Source organism: Pezoporus occidentalis, unplaced genomic scaffold (genome assembly GCF_034315485.1).
Source record: "Pezoporus occidentalis ecotype Australia unplaced genomic scaffold, CSIRO_AGI_Poc_V1 ctg12, whole genome shotgun sequence".
NCBI classification, from domain to species: domain Eukaryota; kingdom Metazoa; phylum Chordata; class Aves; order Psittaciformes; family Psittacidae; genus Pezoporus; species Pezoporus occidentalis.
This window is the reverse complement of record NW_026912994.1, coordinates 4,804,383-4,825,364: the sequence shown is the minus strand read 5'-3', so window position 1 is coordinate 4,825,364 and position 20,982 is coordinate 4,804,383. Positions and strand designations below refer to the sequence as shown.

The 20,982-nt window shown below is 47.6% G+C and overlaps 1 protein-coding gene across 1 annotated transcript; it reads left to right on the top strand.

The window, feature by feature from the left end:
• Positions 1–5,471: 5,471 nt before the first annotated feature.
• On the top strand, positions 5,472–7,801 carry C1QL2 (complement C1q like 2). The gene is made up of 3 exons (XM_062606407.1): positions 5,472–5,578; positions 5,882–6,641; positions 7,013–7,801. Exons 2-3 carry the CDS (start codon positions 6,003–6,005, stop codon positions 7,190–7,192), a joined length of 819 nt encoding a protein of 272 aa, XP_062462391.1. The 5' UTR covers positions 5,472–5,578; positions 5,882–6,002; the 3' UTR covers positions 7,193–7,801.
• The last annotated feature ends 13,181 nt before the right edge of the window (positions 7,802–20,982 follow it).

Genomic DNA, 20,982 nt, shown 5'->3' with positions numbered 1-20,982 from the left:
TTGCAAACAGCTAAACGCATTTGCCCCAAAACCCCGTTGCAAAGAGAGAGACAGCAGATTTTGTCTTCAGTGTAATGGAAGTGGGTATGGTAAAGTGCAAACAGCAGCAGTTCACAGTGATTGATACATACTATAAAGCCTGTCCAACTGCAATGTCTGGGGATTGTATGAAGACTTCTCATTGTGCGGGATCTGTTATAGATACTCTGTCAGTACAGGGGGCCTGATATGGACCAAATTTCAGGTATTGCTACAGCAGCACAAGCTTCTGTGGGCTATTGCAGCTCTTATAGACAGTAGAACAAGAGCCAGCTCCTGTTCTTGTCTGTCTGGGTCCATCAAGTGGGAATAAATTTGGCATTGTGCTGTTAAGACAAGTATTGTGGGAAATCGCAACTTATGTCAAAAAGAGGTGTGAAGTATTTGTGGGAAATGATGGCAGTTAATAGAATAAGCCTAACCATTTCTAAATGTTTCCCTCTATTATGCAAAAATAATAAGTATCATTAACAGATTAAAATTTGCTTTCAGAAGTGTGAACATTTTAGCATAAGGACTATATATATTATGTCTACATACAACAGAGGTATGTCTGCATACAACAGATGTCTGCAACAACTATGTTGAATACATGGAGTTCTAGATAGTTAATTCTGGCAATGAGAAATATCTGTGAGTCTTGTGGTGTGAGAAAGGCAATGAATGAAGCACTTCAGAGGATCAGAGGGCAATGTCATCCATAACATATATCAACCATGACCAAGGATAGCAAACCAGAGCTACTCACTGGGATGGGTGAGGGTACTGATCCGAAGTCTGTGCCTTTGCTCACAGTAATCTCAATTTCAGCTTCTTAAAAGTATTTCACTAGGGTTCAGGAAGTTCTTAAACAATTAATTGATGGGGGTTGAGAGAGAATACCAGGGAAGCATCACCACAGACTTTGATCTTGACAGTTTTGCTCAGTAAGAGGCCCGAGCTGGTACAGCTCTTACTACATTTTCAAATTAAGGGCCAAATCCAAAAGGAACTGAAAGAAGATATTAAAGCAGAATTTAAGCACCTAAATCCAGCATTGGGATAAAAAGGTTCTCTTGGCTCCTGTCTAATCCTAGAGGCACCTAACTCAGGAGACAGCTACTTTCAGTCTCCAAGACCCTCGAATGTACAATAGCAAACTTGTGCAGATGCCCAGAACCACCACCACCACCTCGGTAGTTCTGAGTCCTGCTTGAGTCTTGCCAGGGTTACTGTTTTAGGCAGGGGATGGTCCAGCTCTTGCCAGATGTAGAGAAAACTACATGCTTCAGTTCATGAGCTAAGTTTGTGATGAGGATGTGTTGCTGAGAAGAGGAAAGGGGAAGGGGGGAGGGCAAGAAAAAAGACAAAAGAAAACCTTATGTGAGAAAAGAAACACAGTGAAGAAGAGTCTTTAGCTCAGCAGTTGGGATGATCCTTCAGGAAGGGGAATTGTGCCTGCAAGAGCCACCTTCTCTTCTTCACACTGCATTTGTCCCTCGCTTCCCTGGCTGGAATTCAAAGACAGCTCTTGAAGGAAGACTGAAACTGCAGATCAGGTAGGTGCTCTCACCATTGAACTCAAAATTATATTCACCTTTGGTCTTCTTCTCCTTTTAGCTCAATGAATCTTTAATTCTTTTTATGCAAAGAGGAACAGATTCAACATAAGGGCATGTGGTGCCCTCTTCCCTGCTCTCCCTATCTCCCCTGGGTAGCTTCCACCCTGGAAGATTGTGGCAGCCTCTCAGGGTACACAGGTTGGGTTTTCTCAGGCAACAAATCAAGCTGAACCCAGACCTCCTCCTTGTCACCCTGCTGACAACCTCCCTGCAAAATGAAGACGGCCAGCCACAGCCTGGAGGAGCATCCTGTGTTTGCCTCCTGAACAGACACACTGTGGTCGTACCATGTAAGGTGGCTCAGCCTTGGGGACAGGCATTTTTTGAAAGCTCAGCCCTGAGCTACTTCAGTCATCAGCTTGCTTTCTCCATGTCTCCTGGGAGGGAGTCCTAACCAGCCTGTGGAATTATTCTTCCTTCCTCTGCCCTTATGAATATTTCACTATTTTTACAGCAGAATAAATCCGAAAGAACAAGCTGAAGATCCAATTCATAACACCCTGCATCTGGAAAGCTAAGTCTGTTTGCCGGGAAAACTGGAAACATAGTTTTACAAACCAGGTCAAAATCAGCTAAACGGTGAAACACTGGAACAAATCTTCAATATCCGAGGTTGGAGTCCTCACCTCTACCTTGTGTGTATTGGCAAGTGCACGCAATAGTTGTGAGAGGCCCAATCCAGCAGGTGCTCTGGAAATGACTACAGGAGAATGGATCTGATGGAGCAGAAGCATCTTTTGAGGGTTACTAGCAACCCAAGCTGTCTGTGCTTTGAAGCAGAAATTAAGGAGGAGGTAACCGATGGAAATTCATGTGCCCCTGGAATTTTGGAGCTCCAATGTGAAGTGTTTGGATTCTTGACTGTCTAAACTTGGGAGTTGTGCCTGATCTGTCAAATGCTTCCCTGAGTGGCCAGGTTCCTGAGTCCTTACACCACATCTGAAAATGGAGTTTTGAGTTAGAGCCACACAGACCTAAAAGGTACTTAACGATTGCTTTGGCCAACAACAGCAATCACCAAAGCTCCTGCTTAGGTGTCATCTAATGCCAAGGTCCAGATGTTTCACTAGGGATGCTCTGTGGGTGCCTTCATCTCTTTCTCTGGGCACACCCAACTCAGAAGCATTTGAGTCTTGCCAGCCCTGAGTAGCTTGCAATGGAGCACCAGCCTCACTCACTTTTTGGAAGATGCAAAGTGCCTAACTCTGACTTTGGTACTTGCAACCTCACATGAAGAAACGTACTTCCTTCTAGGGCAGGCAGTACTTCAGACACTGCCTGATCAGCTCCTTGTGCTGATGTGATGCTTCCTATTGCATACAGAAAGCAGGCACCTAACAGCATAGTAGCAGCCTGTATCAAAATTGTAAGCTGAAAGTTGCCATGTACTGTTTGCAACCGTATTCCTGAATACTTCCTAGCATAGCATCAGTGGGTGGTTAAGAGCTGCTTTATAGATCACTGTGCTACCTGTTGGGGACCAAGATGCTTTACATCAGTCAACCCGTAACTCCAGGCCTCCAGGAACATCGAACCTACCAGAATTATACATGAAAGTCACTCTGTTTACCTTAAGGCAATCTGATGGAGGGATTAAATAGGTGATCAGTCCATCTCAGCACATCACAGAGGAGTAATTAAATCATTCCCAAACAAAATTACTATAATTTGACACCTGACCTTACTGCTGATATCTCTGTAATCTTCTCTGCCTACTTGTTCAAGTGCTCAGCTGTTCATATTAAGAACTGTGCCGATTTTGTCCTACTGAAAGCTAGAATACGTTTCTTCTTTGTCGTCTGGCCTTGTTGATCCAAGAGAGTAACAGACCACGTTGCATAAAATTATTTGGGCTTTGCAGAGGGGCTGGTGGGTCTCTACCTGAGATATAGTTCCCAGCATCTGTCACCTCATTATAAAAGTGAGTTAATACAAACAGAGAGGTTGCAACAGCGCCCAAATGATACAAGAATTTTAATTATTTAGAAAGAAATTTAATTATTCAGAAAAGGGTTAGAAAAGCTACAGTGCGGCTGCTGCCTTTGTGAAATGGGAGATTAAAAAAGTCACATTAGGCAGGTTTGCAGAGCTCTGGGGGAATCACAAGGACTCACATACACAGGGAGAGCCGGGCCAGTGACAAATACTAGAAAAAAAAGATAAATTAACAGCAGCTTAAGTAGGGATAATCAGCAAAGGAGTGCAATTTAGTTGTGAATTTATTTGTATTTACCCCAGTTAAAGTTATACTAGGGCTGTAACAGAAACAGCTATTAGAAATCATTTTACAAGTCTTTAGACAAGTGTGGGGGCTTATAATAACACTGTGGGATGCAACTGGTAATTCAGAGGAGAGGAAAAGGACATACATCTTCATCACAATCTCATCTCTTAAAACATTTAGCTGCATTGTGTTAAGTAAGAGACAAGGTTACTTTAATTTGGCTATCTATACAATTCTCAGGGAAAAGTTTTCATTTACAGGGCTAATTTCCCTTCCAGCTTCAAATGCATAGATGTGAAAACAGGGCTGAATCCTGATCACAGTAGCAGCAGAGCAAAGCCCCAATAAGTCCGGGAAGAAATGTTGGATGTACACAGAGATGTGACTGAGATGAGATCTGGCGTTGAAGAGTGTGCGTTCCAGATGGGAAAACCTTGATATGCCCTCCTTAAATTTCAAGGAAAGCTAACAAAAGCGTCCCGAGTCCTTTTAGGGCACTTCTGCAGTTCTCGGAGGGAGCCTGCATGTCACCACTTGCATGTGATGCCTCCAGGCCATCAGCTTCAAACCAGCGCTGGATCAGGCTGAGCGGTTTGCTGCCTGCGACCTGCAGCTTTGCTCTTGTAAGATAAACCAGATAGCCTTCAACTCGGTAAATCCGCTGGAAATTCACCTTTGTTACGCATCAAGGGAGCGGGGGGACCCCGAAATGTTGCCCTCAGAAAATCTATGTAATCACTGTACCACTCTCCTCTTTCTTCCAAAGATGACTGCTTAACCCACCACTATAAAATGAGTGGAAAAGAACTCAGCTTACTCTCCAGAGGGGATATCCCTGTAGGCAGTTAACGGTGCAAAGAGCTCCCGCTGTGACTACCACCTTGCCCTCAGAAAATCAAAGGCAATTAATCACAATTTCTAAACTGGGGGAAAACCCGCTTGATTTGAACCAGTCATTACACAGGGAAACTTACGAAGTATTGTGCTGTAACTCAGACTGAGCTCTGCTAAACCTATTTCTTCCCACGGCTGCTTTTCCACCTGGGCAAGTCCCGCTTGACTTCGGGAAATCGGGACGGGTGTAACGGATTTTAATTACACTTGAATGTGTTGAGGACCCAGATCCACTCGCGACCTTGTCCCGCTCGTCTTTGGGCTGCTGCGGCTGGGCGGGGGGAAGCTGCGGAACCCACACTGAACAAGCCGGGGCAACCTCTTGCCTGCGCGGGGCTTTCCCCGGCACCCTCTTGTAGGAAGCGGTGCGGCTCGGCGGCGGGAGGAAGCTGATTCTGCGGGACTGGGGGCTCCGGCCGCAGCCCGTGCAGTGCCGCAGGGACCGTCCCGCCGCGGGCAGGGATGGATGTGGGGTATGGAGTGATATAGGGATGGAGTGATCGGAGGAAGAAGGCAGCTTCGAGTGTCAGGTGCGTCCCCGACCGTCCGGTTTCAGTGCGCTCAATTTGCGCGGTACCCGCAGGGACTGTGTCGGTGCCAACCATCCGGGGGCCGGAGAGCCCGGGGATGTGCGGGACTCACCACCGCCTCTCCCCTCCCCCCCCCCCCGCCACGCCCGAGAGGCCTCACCGCCACCGCGGCTCACGGGGCGGCGGGCGGGCCGGTGGCGACAGACGGACGCATCGAGGAAAGCAGCGTCTGTGGCACCCCGAGGCCCCCCTAGAGGCTCCGCCCCGTCCCCCCTCGCCCGGCCCCGCAGGTGGGTCCGCCCGTCCCGCCCCGCTCGACTCCGTGCCCCGCACGTCGGGGCGGGCAGACGGGTTCCCCGCGGTGGCGAGGGGCAGAGCCGGACAGTAGCTCGGCGCGGAGACACCCGCGCCGGCCCAGCCTCGCCGGACGGACGGGGCGCAGCGTCCCCTCGGAGAGGAGAGAGGCGGCGGCGGCTGCTCTCGGCGGCGGCATGGCGGGGCGAGCGGCCGGCCGGCGGGCGGGCTGAGGCGGGGGCCGGGCGGGGAGGCGCCGGCGGCGGGGTCTCACCGCCTTTTCTTGCCGTCCCCCGCAGGGAGCGGCCGGCCCCCCGCGCCACCATTGCCTCGCACGGCAAGGAGGACCTGCTCGCCGTCGCCGCCCGGCTCTGGCAGCGGAGGCGGCGGCTGCTGGCCGCCGCTGGGCTCGCCCTGGCCATGACCGTCGCCCTGCTCGTCGCCTTGCCCCTGCTGCTGCTGCAGGCGCCAGCCGAGAGCGGCGCCCACTACGAGATGATGGGCACCTGCCGCATGATCTGCGACCCGTACAGCGGCGGGCGGCCGCCCGGCCCCGGCAGCACCGCCGCCGTGGAGGCCCTGCAGGACCTGGGGGCCAACCCCCCGCCGCCCTTCGTTCAGGGACCCAAGGGGGAGCCGGGCCGGCCGGGCAAGCCGGGGCCCCGCGGACCGCCCGGGGAGCCTGGTCCGCCGGGTCCGAGGGGCCCGCCGGGGGAGAAGGGAGACGCTGGGAAGCCGGGGCTGCCCGGGCTGGCGCTGGCGGGCGCAGGCGGCGGCGGGAGCGGCGGCGGGGCGGCGGCGGGCGGCGAGACGGCGGGCGGGCTGAATGCTGCCTTCAGCGGGCCGCGCATCGCCTTCTACGTGGGGCTGAAAAGCCCCCACGAAGGCTACGAGGTCCTTAAGTTCGACGACGTGGTGACCAACCTGGGCAACCATTACGATCCGACCAGCGGCAAGTTCACCTGCCAGGTGCGCGGCATCTACTTCTTCACCTACCACATCCTCATGCGCGGCGGCGACGGCACCAGCATGTGGGCCGACCTCTGCAAGAACGGGCAGGTGGGTTCACGCCGCTGCCCCGCTCCTCCTGCCCGCCCCGGGTGTCCCGTCCTGTCCCCAGCGTCCCTGGCGCCGCCCGCGGGCACCGGCCGCCGCCGCTCTCGGGGACGGAAGCATCCGGAGCATCCTCCCTGCCTTCGGGGCGGGGTGCACCGCGGGACCAGCTTCAGAGCCGCGGCAAACTCCAGCCTCCCGGCTTGCAAACTTTCTTGCCGGGGGGATGGGTGATGGAGAAGTGAGGAGGGGGGCAGGAGGTAGTAGAGAGGCTCTGGGGGCTGATGGAGGGTCAGGGGAAGAGGAGCTCAGGGGGCGATGGAGGGGCCGGGATAGAGGGCTCGTGGGGCTAATGTACCCCGCGGCTATGTTGGCAGGTGCGCGCCAGTGCCATCGCCCAAGATGCAGACCAGAACTACGACTACGCCAGCAACAGTGTGGTGCTGCACCTGGATTCTGGCGACGAGGTGTATGTCAAGCTGGATGGAGGAAAAGCTCACGGAGGCAACAACAATAAGTACAGCACTTTCTCGGGCTTTCTTTTATACCCTGATTAACACACAACAAGCAACGCAACACAACTGGCCCCGCCACTGATGTATGTGGGGCTGTTTGGTGTTTCTGTACCGCTTCATGGTGTCCACTCTCTCCGCAGGTTACTTCAGCTTCATTATTATTTTGTATGTTTTGGTTTATTGGGTTTTCTTTTACCCCTGTGAAAACGAAATAGAAGTGAAACAAAGCAATCCTCTTCCTTACTCTCCCCCATGTCCTCTGACCACCCTTTTTCTGTCAGCTTCAGTATTTTGTGTGTTACACTAGGAACCCAGCATCTTGAAACTCTCCAGTGGTTCCCAGAGGGTGTAAAAGAACCCAGAGTTCGGACTGTGCCGCACATAGAATTCAAACTGGTCACATTTCTTCATCAATGAGAATTAATTATGATGATGAATTTTCAGATCAACTGTTCACAAAGTGGGACTGGACGATACATGGTTTTTCCTCTGCTGCTTTGTTTGTATGGAGTCAAGTGTAAAGTTTTCTGTGCAATGCAACGCTCGTGTGAATGATGGTGTCACTAACGTCAAACTTGTTCATGTCTGCGAAAGAATTCAGTTGTTGACCACAGCCACCAAAATATAGCATTAAATTATGTTTTTAGACAATGCCTTCTTGCTTACTGTCTGTTCCAGTGCTGCAAAAGAGCACTGTGGTGGTGCCACGGGAAGGTGGGAGGTAAAGGAGGAGGTCACTTCAGTCCCATAGGTTTGCAGCAAAATTTAAAGTTAGGATGGAGTACCTTGCTCAGGTCTTGATTATGGTTCAGAGGAGCCGGGAAGAAGCAAGAGGAAGGGAAAAAAGGCTTCACCTTCATTCAGTTTTGTAAAAAGAAGGCATACAGTCATCAAGAAGTAAAAGTAGGGGTGTGGAGCTGGTCTGCTAAACTGATTTACTGGGTCTGAGTCTGATCCAGAGGTTAGTGAAGTACAGGAAAAGGGGTTTAATCACTGATTATGGAAAGCTGTGTTTCTGTAACACGCTTGACAAATGTAAGAAGTCAGCAGGGAGAGTCTGTCTAAACCCCTACACTTGCAGTGTGCATGTGGGTTGGAGACCAGACCTGACTGCAGGTGGGTCTGCGTGGTCCTGAGGTGGGATGGGAGAAGGACCAAAGACTTCTGGATTCAGTCTGTTTGGAAAGGCTCCTGCTGAGCCTTGGTAAATCCCAGCCACTCCCGGTCCTTTTCAAAGTGCAGAGATGTGTAACTACTGCATGTGGTTCCCAGCCTTTCTTGGAGGAGGTGCATCTTTCATCATCATCACCCCAGTAGGTAACCTCCTTGGCTGCTCTGCTAAAGCTAAAAGAGCTAAGTTGATTTATAAAAGCACTTACTTTCATTTTACTGTCTCGTCATTTCACTTCCCTCCTGAAGTTCTGACCTCCCTATCAGCTTACTGCCCATTGCCGCATTAGTTCAGTTTCACAGGTAAGAGAGAACAGGAGCTGGACTGCAATGGCTCTGCCATGGCTGGAGCTTTGCCTTGCCCTGATGTTGCAGAAGGAAGGGGAACCAGAGCGAGGATGGACTTGTTTCAGCCCCACTTTGGAGCAGCCCAGTGATGACCAAGTTCTTACAGTCTCTCCTATCACCTACCTATTTTTGGTAGGTATTCTTGTTGGCTGAAGCGGAGGGTCAGAGAGGGAAAGCAATTCCTTCCTTCACCCCTTCCTCAAACATCCACCCAGCTGAAGGAAGCAGAGTTCATAACCAGGTACATGTGTTAGACACTTCTCAATCTCTAATGTCTTGTCAATTTGTACTATTTAGAATATGATTAAAACCGGTGTCTGAGACCCAAATGAAGTATAATTGCTATGGATCCTCAATTCCCCCAGGATCCATAATCCTTTTTGACTATTCCTCCCCTCCCTCCAACAAAATGGAGCTTAGACACAAAGCCCTTGGTTTAAATTTCAAAAAATTAAAATTGACATGCAGCAGCATTAGCAAGAGCCAGGAGGAATTCTAAGGAGGTGCCTGGGCTCTGCTTTATCCTTTGCATTAAGAAGCAATTTGTACTTCTAACAAAGACCCAACTGTTCCCCCTTGGCAAAAGGGCAATGAAGATGCCTTGCAAGGGAATTGCTGTTCACAATACTTAAACAAATTTGAATCTTAGATTTTTAAATCTGTATTCCCTGGTGGAGCCTGCTCCTCGCAATTCAAATGCAGGGCTGGCGGTGTGTGCCTGCCAAGGTGTCAGTAGCTAAGCGGATGATGGATTGATGAGGCAATGGGAAGACACAGGCTCACAGTGGCGGTTTGCCCCGACAGTGATCTATGTATCTGCACATTATCAGTGTCATGAGGAGGCTTGAACCACCCTCACTAGATGTCTCATTTTCCACTTATCTCTTATGTACTAATTATCAGGCTGGATTATTCCCTAGGATAGAAATGAAAAAAAAGCTCGTTGCCACCTCACTGACAGTTTACACAATCAATAGAATGAATGTCTCTCCCAGCTGCTCGCAGGCTCTTTCCTCTCTTCATGGCAGGGTCCTCTGAGATTGCCTCTGTGGGGGGTTGATGGCTCTCACCCAGCATCTTCGGCACTGGTGCTTGGACAGGGTCCTCCATCCAAGTCATCTTGGTAGTAGCTCACTGTGTGGGTTGATTGGTTGGTTTGTTTTTTTCCTCTGGAGTAAGAAGGAAAAGCAATTGGGAGATGAAAAATGTCAGTGTTTGGTGGTGTGGCTGTCCAGAAAAGCAGAGGCAGTGTTGTGGATGGGTACACAGTCTACAGTGGGCTCATCACTCTCTGGGCTTTAACTGAGTCTTCTTCCCTCAGATGTGGTCCAAGGATTCTGTATGTTTCATGGCACAAAGAGAAGGGGCTGTTTGTAGTGGGGATACCGTGGTCCCCTAGTCTGTAATGGAGAAGGACAATTAATGTGTACTCAGGGGATGGCTTCAGATTTCTCTGGGACTGGCTTTACCAAGTGATACTGGTGTCTCAAACAGCCATTAGTCAGTGTCTGCTCTGGAGGTCTGACCCTTCAGAGGTGTTATTTTACTTGATAAATACAGTAAATGCCTTTAAAAATGTGCGGTGATCAGACGTTGTGCAAATAGGGTAACATCCCTGAAGCGAGTGTAAGGTTCGAGTTTTAGACAAAGGGGACTTTTGTTTTGTGCTCAGCTGTGTGCTCAAGTTAAAGTAATGGGGAAAAAAAGTAAAGATTAAAAATAATAGAAATGGACGGGTGTTCATGCTCTCAAAGCAATATAGATATCCTGATATTTGTGGTGCTGGTGTGGTCCTTGACCGTGCCTGGCAGCGCTGGGTATGGAAGGGATGCCTGGAAAAGAGGGGAGCAGGAAGAAATCCAAGCACACAAAACACCCTGGAAGGAGAAACAGGGATGCTGCTGAGAGCCCCAAAAGGAGTGCCAGCCACTCCTCATCTGAGGCAGTTCCCTGGAAGAAGGTGTTTGGGTTACTCTGCTCTCCAACAAGCTGGCGGGCTTATGGCTAGGCACTGGATTTAACCTTCATTGGCTTGGGGAGCTCCTGGCAAGTCTCTAGGGAGATGGGTGAGGAAATCCTGCTTTGGCTTGAGCGAAGCAGGTTAGCTGCTGGGGATAAGTTTTTACCAGCCAGTGTACAGAAAGAGTTTTTTGAGGAACCCGTTGCAAGAGCAGCTGCATGTCTGGTATCCCATGCACAGTCTTGTGCCTCTATTTCCCAGCATCTGGACTTGCAGATTTTCTCCCTGATGCTCATCCCCTTGTGGAGTAGGGCCTGGGTTGATGGGGCAGAATAGCCTTATATCTGGGTTCTTCTATTTCCCTTTTGCTGTTAGAAAAACAAAGTGCTGCCTCATGGCTTTACACACATACATTGAACCACGCTTTGGGCTTCTGCTTACTGCTTTTCAAAGTCACTCTGGGCATTTTTCTTAGTGATTTGATGCTTGCTTATTTTTTTTGCTTGGCTCCTTCAGTGTCTTACAGAGCCCAAATGGGCCTAATCTGTGAACTCACAAAGTAGGGAGTATGGGTTTGGTGGATGCTTGTGTGGTCTTTTTCTGTTTATGCCACAGACTAATTATATTGAAGGGGTCTACGGCAGATAGAAGCAAAATCATTCATAAATCTATTTTAATCTAGTATGTTTTTATGTTTATGTTATTATTTTTTTTTTGTAAGAATTTTTTTTTTTCCTTATTGTAATTGGACTGAACCCTGAGAAAAAATTCCTGCTAAGATCCTGCGTCTTAGTATTGTCTCTGGGATAAAGCAGCCTGTCAGAATGAAATAAAGACTAACTGAATTTTCACTGACTTTGAGACTGAAAGAAGTTTGGTCCTTTTTACTGTGAATGTCTGCATCGTACAGAGACTTGGGAGATTAATTACAGACGAGAGAGATGAACTACCATGCAGACACCCTGGTGCTTATGGGTGAGAGCCTGCTCTCAGCTGGTTTCATGTCTAATGGCAGAAAGAGATTCAACTTGATTATGAACTGTGGCTAACATGGAAATGGGTATCCATTTCTTTAGACCAAGCCCATGCTAGTTCAGAAGTTAATAATCCTTTGGTCACACAGTAGATGCCACAGCAGAAATGGGGGACATGCTTCATTGTTTCTAGAGCCCACTTGCCCTCGAGTGAGTTTCATTTTTGAAAGCTTTGTCAGGGATTAAAGCAAGGGGCTGAGCTCTTTCTGATTCTTCTTATTCAGGACCAGTTTGTTATTGGCCTTAAAGATGAGTTATGAAGAGGACAGTAGAGGGCGGTGCTGGTTCCCTGGGATGACACAGGGGACAGAGATGCTACCTCTTGGGTAGGCAAGAAGCTGAAGCTGCGGTATGATTTGATGTCCTAAGCTTGAACATACTTCTTCACCCTGTGTTCCAGGCTGAAGCCCTGAGAGCTGGTGGTTTCAGATCACAGCCTGGAAGATGCTGAGCCACTGCTCTGACTTGGCCTGCAGGATCTTGCTCTCGAGGTTTTGCAGGGTATAATTCTGAAGGAGCTGTGAGTTACATTTCTGCTTCCTTGAGAAAGCCACAAATACTCATCTTCTCTGGGTTATTTCAATTATAAAATAACCTGTATTAACCATTACGTTGTGTGGCACAGCTCTGTACTCATAAATAGGAGTAGATTTTCCTCACGGGGCTGAGGGCATATCCCTCTCCTGTTTTGGTTTTCTGGCATGGGCAAGGGTAGAAACAGAAAAGGTCTGTTTGATTGCTGTGATCTGCTCCTCTATTAATGCAGGATTATTTCCTCCAGTGCACTGTGAGCACGGAGACACCGAGAACATGGCTTGCCTGCAGCCTTTGGCTGCGCTCCCCCCAGAGAGGGGACATTCACATGATCCTGGTTCTTCTTTTCGCTTGAAGCTGCCAGATCATGTCTAGAAAAACAAACAAACAAAAAATATCTAACCCAAGTCTAGAATGCAGCTGAAATGTTTTCTTGGTGTCATTTCTCTTTGTCAACAAATTGCTTATTGCTTAAGTGTTGTGATGTGATCCCCATCCTAAAGAAGAGAGATCTGCTGCTGAGAATGAGGGGGAGGTGCCCAGGAGAATAATTTATTTGAAGGTGTGAGCACAGACTTTATCAGCAGTGATTCTTTGTCCAGTATTAGTTTTGAGGCGCAGTTTTGATGGTATGATAATGCAGAAAATGTTTTAACTCCTTGGGGAGGCAGTTGCTTTTCAGGTAGTGTCTTGCTCTTCCTTCATTATTGTAATCCTACTCCTGAAACTTCACATCAGCCATGCTGCAGCATGTGAATGCATGAGGTGATGGAGATCAGATCCAGGTGGGTTTCTTTCTGTTTTGTTTTGGTATACAGTTGAATTCTTGACAATTGCTTCTCCTGGTACCTCATTTTTCATGGAGCTGTTCTTCCTGAGAGCCCAATGACCATAGTCTGCTTCCAGGTATACCGATCTAATTCTCCTCAAACTTAGTTTTCCTCAGTATCCGTGGAGTCACAACCAATCCTTAAGTATATTACATGTAGCTACCCTCTGACTGCCAGTGTGGCAACTGATTATCCAGTGTTTGCTGTTGTATTATAATGAATCTCAGCCTTTGTACCCCAGAGATGGAAATGATCCAGGCCCATTTTTTGTCCTGCCCAGTAAGTGTCACTGTGTAAACACCTTTCCGGGAGAGTGCTATTAGTAACTGCAGAGAGCTCAGAGCAGCTCCTTTTGCATCTAGCAACTTGCTTGTGAAAGAGAGGTGTCAAGTATCTTTGAAGTGCAACTCCTCCAAGCCCCTGCTGAGTGCAGTGCTGCAGCTCAGAGAGCTTGGATCGTAAACTTCAGCATCCCCTCTCAAAAGGCAAAGCATCCTCAAGGAGTAGCACTGCTGCAATTTATCAATGTGGGAATGAAGCTTGAACATTATTAGAACTGAAACACTAATTAAGCCAATAAATTCCTGGGCGTTTTTGGGTGTGTTTGCAATTAACATGCAAAATCCCATTGATTCCAGCAATTCCAGTATTCAAGATACATAAAGTTATTACATATTGACAGCTTCTACACTGTGAAATCTCCAAAAGACACTGCTGTGCATAGCAAGAATACTTCTGTGATTCCAGTTAAACCATTACAAGTTGGGTGACTCACAGTGCTGCATCAGGCTCTACCAAAGCCTTAGCTGTCAATGAGAGGTAGGAAGACCATGCACAAATATGTCTCTGTGGAGCATACACTGTGTCTCAATAAGCTATGTGCACTTCATATTGCTTTACGAATTACCATAGAAAAGAGGAAAGGTGTTCCAGCTGATCCTTAAAAAAGGCTCAAACTGATGTGAAGAGAAATTGATTGTAAAGGAAATATGCATTTGGATCAAAGCAAGGCAGTTCTTTAAAACAGTCTTAGCTTTAATTCATTTCTGATCTTTCCTCAAACAAAGTTTGTTTAAAGCTATGAGAAAAGAGAGTTGGGGCAGGAAGGCTGCTCAGAGATGTAATGTTTTCTCTTTTCCAGGGGAACGTTGTTTTGCCAACCTAAGACAGGACAAGAGTCCATGACTGCTGAACCCTGCAGTGACTCTCTGCCTAAAATGCTTTTTACAGTATCAAAATAAGCTCTGCTTAAATCTTTTCCAGCATCTTTCCGTAGGGCAGCAAAATCAGGGGGACACTGTAAGGAATAATTGTCTCTTGGTCACAAAATACTTAATTTGTGACTTAATTTGTTCATCTACATGAAACTTTGTTGCCTGTTTTTCCTTACATGTGGACTCATTAGCCTCCCCAGATCTATAATCAGCTCTGCTGTGTAAGTGGAAGGGCTCAGGAAAAGCCATTGCCTGGTGGAATAGATATTCTCTATGGAGTTGGTCAGATCTCCATCAGAGCTGGTGGGCAGGTGCTCAGTGGCTTTAGTGGGGCAGGATCAAGGTCAGGTTTAATCTTTCTTTGGGATTTTGTGGTGGTCTGTTTTGTTGATGTTCTCAGCTCTCCTGATGTTCTCAGATCTCCTGATCAAAAGTCATTTGATTTGGTCTTTGTGTAATCAATAATCCTCTGTATTGATAAGTACAGTCTTTGAAGCCCATGGAGCAGAGCATGGGATGGATGTCCGTTTACTTCAGAACAGCACAAATCAAATACGTAGCTGTTGAATTAATTTGTGGTTGCTGCTTTCTGAGAACTGCAGTTCAGATTTCCTCTTCTGTTTCCCACCACCATCCTTCCAAAGGAAACCAAACCCAAACCAAACCCAATCCAAACCCAAACCCAACAAAACCACAAAAACAACCAAACCCCTCCCCAACCCCAAAACCCAACAAAACCCAAAACCAAACCCAAGACAGGGAGGTAAAACTGAAGCAATTGCAGGCTAGTGTGATCCCCATGTATGCAGAGGCCGTATGATGGTTTTAGAGAATGGAAGATGAACAATACACAGGGTGCTATGTCTGATTTAAGAGATAGCATCTTTGATTCCAGGCACAACAATGAAGCAGAATTCTTGATAGCTTGTCCAAGCTAATTCTCTTTTGAGCTAGTGCACTAACTACCTACCTACAGCTAACCAGAAGCCATCCTTTCACTTTTCTATTAGTGGACTAATAAGACTGCCAAGTTTTACTTTCTTAGATGGGTCTTAAATAGGAAGCAGTTTGTTTCATGGAAGCAAGATGCCATGAGAATGAATTTATGTCAGCTTGTAGCCACCAGAAAGCTCTGTATCCTAGCAGACTTTGAATTGAAAAATGGAGCTTGCTTCTCATGTTAGATTCCTCAAACTACTTTCTGCAAGCAACAGAAAAGCAAACTTGTCAGGTAGGCAGGGATTCATTGCAATAGCCAAATTTTGGGGTATCTCTAAATGTTTATCACTTGATTAGCTCCCGGAAATCTTCAAGTGAAATACGAGAGCCTCAATTGCTTAAAGAAGGTCAAACAGGTGAATGTAACAGTCCTCTCTGACCTGAAAGATCCACGAACTGTGCTGTGAAATGAGGTATGGACAGTGGCAGAGATGAGTTTCTAAAAACTTGCCTTAGCTGTCCCAGAGTGGTGGTGGGAGGGAGCAGAGGGGGAGGAATCAGGCTTGTGGTTTACAGAGGGGCTTAGGGTAAGACTGGGTGATCATCTCTACCTGCAAACTGAGGTCAGTCAATGCCCTTAGACATTTTAAACTCACTGTATCTACAAGGCATGAATACAAGTCTTTTAGGGGCAGAGTGGCCTCGTGATTCCCCATGTGTTTCCTTATGGTCTTCTTTCTTGGTGGCAATTCCTTGGGCAAGCATCAGGGTCAGCATCAGGTAATGCAGAGAAACCCATGGATTTAACATGTGTTGAGCTGTCTTCTTCTTTTCTCTCTTTTATTGCTGATAAATAAGAAAATTATATGCAACTGTGGCAAATTACATTCAAAACAGCTGTGGGAATACTGCAAATATTGGTCATATGACTTAGATGAATCTTCTATACAGTGATTTAAATAGCACTGAGTAACATACCATAAGACCAGCTATGGATGATGCATTGCTAAGAGACCTAGTATTGTGTGGGACAGTGCCAGTCTGTCCCCTGTGCTCTCCTCTATTCAGTACCATTATTAGTGCTGGGACTGATTAAGTAGCATACCTGTCTGTTAAATCTGCAGATGACGTGGAGGCAGAGAAGGGGATTCAATTCAAAATTGCCTTGACCAAACAGAGGAAAGGGATGTAAAAAAAAACAAAGATAGAATTCAAGGTGCAAGTTACCTCTGCCTGGAGGCAGCCCCTGGCACGCACATGTGCTGGAAAGCCAGAGAAGCAGAGGGGATGGTTTGGAACTGTATCCAGGGAGCTGATTCAGGGGCAGTATGGAGGACTACTGACTAAATGCGAAGTGACTGTGTATGCTGTGGAAAAGTCATACATATTGAGATGTGCTGAGCTGAGCTGGAGCAGGGCCTCCAAGGGAGCGCTCTGGGAAGATTTCACCTGGAGCAGTCTTCACTCGTGGGCACCATGCAACCAGAAAGGTACGAGATGGCTGGGGATGGTCCAGGAGACAACTGGTCTGCAACCTGGAAGGTGCAACCTGAGAGGAAAGAGGGGTGGATTGGGCTGCTCAGCCTGAAGAAGACGGTGCAGGGGGGCAGAAAGGAATGGTCCCTAATGGCAAAAGAGGAAATAAAAGGTGTTCTTTGTAATCATTTTGGATAGGAAGATGTGAGGATCTTGAGATACAGTAGCAAGGTCAAAGAGAAAGAGAATCTTTCAGATGGTAAGTGTGGGAGCAGGTTGCCTGGGAAGAAGCATAGAATAAGACTGCATTAGACATCCATCAGATTTGGCTGTAGCATAGCTGTGTTGGCATGGGGAGCCAAGCCAGATGACTCCTTGAGTTCATATACACTATTGATTTTCCATCAACTTTTCTTTCTCCGTGTATCTGCAGAGATACATACACCTGTCTGCCAGCCTGTAATATAGTCCTCTAAAAATGAAGTTTGGTGTGTTTCTGTGCCCCAGGTGATGCTCTTTCTGCACACCAGAGTGACTGCATCTCTGATAGGTCCATTTTGGAAGGGTTAAGATTTTCCTGTTAGGGTCTTACCAGCTTCCTCGCCCAGGACAGGAATCATTTGCTGGCAATGCGTTGGGGATGCAGCTGACCTTGAGGGTCACTCCTGAAGAGAATAATGCCAGGAATGGCAGCCCTACCAAGCTGGGCTGCCTGCCCAGGCACTGCCACTGTTGCTGGGACCAGGGCTGGGCCTGGAGAGGGTTAGCTGGTGATGTAGGGTGAAGGGCAAGGACTGTCCCCATTAATGGTCTCCCCTGATGGACTGTCTGCTTTGGCATCATGGCAGGGAAAACAGGTGGCAAATAGCTTTCCTCATAGGCTCTGAGGCGCAGGGGTTTTGGGGCTCAGAGGAGGTGGAGGTGTGTGGAGTGATGGGGTGTGGATAAGGTGATGCTGGTGGAAGGGCTCTTGCAGGGAGTGAGTCCCTGGAGCTAATCCCTGCATCATCCCTGTTTTCATAGCTCCAGACTGTCATGACCTGTGCTGCCTAAGATCCTTCAAGGTCCTACTGAGTGACTGTGAAATGGCGTTATCACTGCACTGGATGCTCTTTTGGCTTTACCTCTACAAATCCATCTAATCACATTATTTTTGTAGCTGCAGTAAGATAGAAATCTGGACCTGCTGGTTTCCAAAGGCATCTAGTGCTCAGATCCCTTTGAACTTCATGGATATGAGAAACTTCTATACCTCTGAGCTCCAGGACCCCTGCATGTATGTGCCTGGTGCACCAGAGCACAGCATTGTGGGGCTGAGCCTGAGGGGGGCTGAACACTCACTGCTTTCACCATTGTGTTCCCCTTCTTAAGTGAGGGTGCCCCAGAATTTTTTACTGTACTTCTTATCTGTATAATCTTCAGATTATCTGCTAAAAAACAACCAACATAACCCCAAGCCTTTTCTCCATGTAACTCGCCATTAGTGGCTGTGTGTGAGTGATGCAGAGATTTATCTCAAAGCTCTGTCTCCCTGGTTCCCTGTCACTTAACTCTCCTCTTCTTGTAGCCCCTTTGCTCAGCACCTTTGTTTTTGGGTGGGGGCTGTCTCCTCTTCAAGTTCTATTTCTCTTCCATATGTGCTAATTCTATGTATGGAAAATACAGTGTTCATTGAAAGAAAAGCTTTCAAATATAAAAAGAAAGGAGAGAACATGGACACCCTGCTTGTGGGTTTTTTTTCCCCCTCTTATCAGCTGAGATCACAAAAGGGGAAAACGATAATTTTGTTTAAAAAAATTAAAAATCCCACTGTAAAAATGTTCTCACTTTTTAAGTTCCAGCTTAGAGTTTGCTTTTACTTCATTCACAACGGTCTGACTATCCTTGTTTCCATCCTGGGCTGGAGCTTCTATATTTAAGCCTTTGCAGGACACAGTTTACAGTGGCGGTGCTGACTCACACTTCATTAGGAGTCACAAACAGTGACTCCTGCGATACATCAGCCACTGCCAGGACCCTCGCTCCTCGCAGCCGAGCTGGGCAGAGCCTAGTGCCTTGCAGGGCTGAGCCAGTCGGAGAAGGATGTAGTGCTATCAGCCACCGCTGGCTTGACATTCGGCTGAGCTGGCGTCACCGGCTTCGCACATTGGGATGGCAGTGGGATATGTGACAGTGACTGAAATGAGATCCTTGGGAAGTAAAATCGGATTCAATTGCATTAGAAATTCATGTCAGCTAAAGCTGGCAGAGGTACTGCAGAACTAGCAGACCATTACTGGGCTCACTATACAGCTGGTTGATATATATATTACATATCTCTCCCAGATTGACTCTGGGATTAAAAGAAAAAAAGAAAAAAAAAAGTTTATTTTCACTCTTCTTGGTTCCTCATCTGGTGGGTTTGTAATATTTGGCTCTTCCCCAGTGTTTGATTGGATTTGTGAACTTAGTTGTATCAGTAAAGTGATCAACAGAAAGATGGAGTTAGGCTTGGCACAGGGAAACAGCGTTTCAGATTTTCCTGCTCCTTCCACACACCTCAGATCTGGTGTCGGTGACCAACAGCAGGCTGTGCTGACCCACTGACAGCCAGTCCGTACAGCCCAACAGTAACACTGATTGAAATTCACATTAGCTGTGTAGCTTGGATAATACTCCAAGTCTGATTGACTTGCAATATGCTGACAGAGTGCAGGTGTCAAGGCAGTCTCTGGCAGGACCTACCTTTTCTGCCCATGGGAGGTTTCCTCTGCCAGCCTCCCTGGGAAGCCTCTTGCTGGGGTGCTGCCTCCTGCCCTGCTCCTGGCTGACAGGGGCTGCATTTATTTTGATGATAACAGAACACATTGCTGTAGAGCTGTTCATAACTCATGGAGCTATTTGACTTCCCACCTCTATAACTGAAATAAAACACAATCTATATGTGTTTCTAGGAAGGAAAATCACCCTTTCTTTGGCTAGGTCACTCCTTTCCTTCACCATATTCTCTCTTTGTCCTGTGTGCTCTGGTGTCCTTGAAAATGTGCCCAGCTCACTGCCATCACCCTGACCACAACCTTCCTGCTGTGTTCCTGTGCTCCTTGGTCTCTGTCTCCATCCTGTGCCATTTGCCTCTGCTCACACCAGGCAAGGATGATTTTGTGTTTGCTGCCTGAGTGGTGTGTGGTGGGACCAAGGTCAAGGGTTAACATACAGAAATTGTACAAGTCATGGAGTTGGCAGGGTTGTATTGCTAGTGTGTCCTGGACAGCAGAGTTTCAGCCTTTGACTCTCACAGCAAAGTGAGTTATACCTCTGGGAGCTTTTGAGATCCTTCCCAAAGCTGCTCCCACCCTGCTGCCACCTAGCTCAGACTTTCAGTTCTGAGGTGGCAACTTTGTACCATTTTCTCAGCTTCCCAAGCTATGCTGGTGTCCCCACCACCATCCTGCTATGATGGTTCCCCACACGTGGTATGTGCTGTGTACAGCAGTTCCTCTTTTGCTCCATTTCAGATTCTGTCCCATTGCTTTGTTAGCTGCTCTGTTCCTTCTGTGTGATAGGACATGGTTCCTTACCCTCTTGTTTTCCCAGCTTTTTCTTGCTCCCCCTCTTCAACTCCCATGGAGAAGGTTGTCTGTAATCAAGGACCTGGAGAGCAACACAAGTCACTTTGCTCAGTGTTCAGTGGTCTTTCTGCTGCACCACATCTTTTGGTGCAAGCAGCCCAGCCCTGCCTTTAAAAGTACTACAGCGCCTATAAAGAGAGCACGTATGGAATAGAGAAGTGAATGCATCTTCAGCCCCAAACACCCACACTCCAAATTAGCATTTTTTGGTGCAATCTTGGCTGTCTGGGAGTGTCCACAGGGCGCAATCTCCATGGGACAGCTTTATTTTAGCCTGTGTGGGCAGTGGGAGTGCCTGTAGCCAGAGGGTGAGGAGGTGAGGCTGTGCTTTGAATAGAGCTGGCAAAACCCTGGCAGAACCACCACTTACTTCAAAAGGGGGTCTCTATGGTCTGTTTATTAAAATGATTTTAATTTAAACCAACGTATTCCTCGTTGCAGGGATTAAAGAGGGAGAGAAAAGACAAGGATTTGACACTGTTCTTTTAGCCCGTGCGGGGTGGGGAAACAGCTGTTGATAGCAATCCTCAGGGGAAAGCTTCTTTAAAATATTCCCAATAGCTTTTTGGCCAACTAAACAAAACCAGAAAACAAACCCACCCCTATAGTCACTGCTTATACTTCATGGAGGGTATCTCAGGTGTAATTTCATCCTTGATCTCACCCCAGAATTAAAGGAATAACAAAACATCAAGATTGAGGTGAACCAGCATGATCTG

What these genes read in the sequence shown, in the direction of transcription:
- C1QL2 (XM_062606407.1), top strand. Translation starts at nt 6,003, where the DNA reads ATGACCGTCGCCCTGCTCGTCGCCTTGCCCCTGCTGCTGCTGCAGGCG. An exon ending in ACCTCTGCAAGAACGGGCAG is followed by an intron (nt 6,642 to 7,012) that starts GTGGGTTCACGC and finishes CTATGTTGGCAG; the next exon opens with GTGCGCGCCAGTGCCATCGC.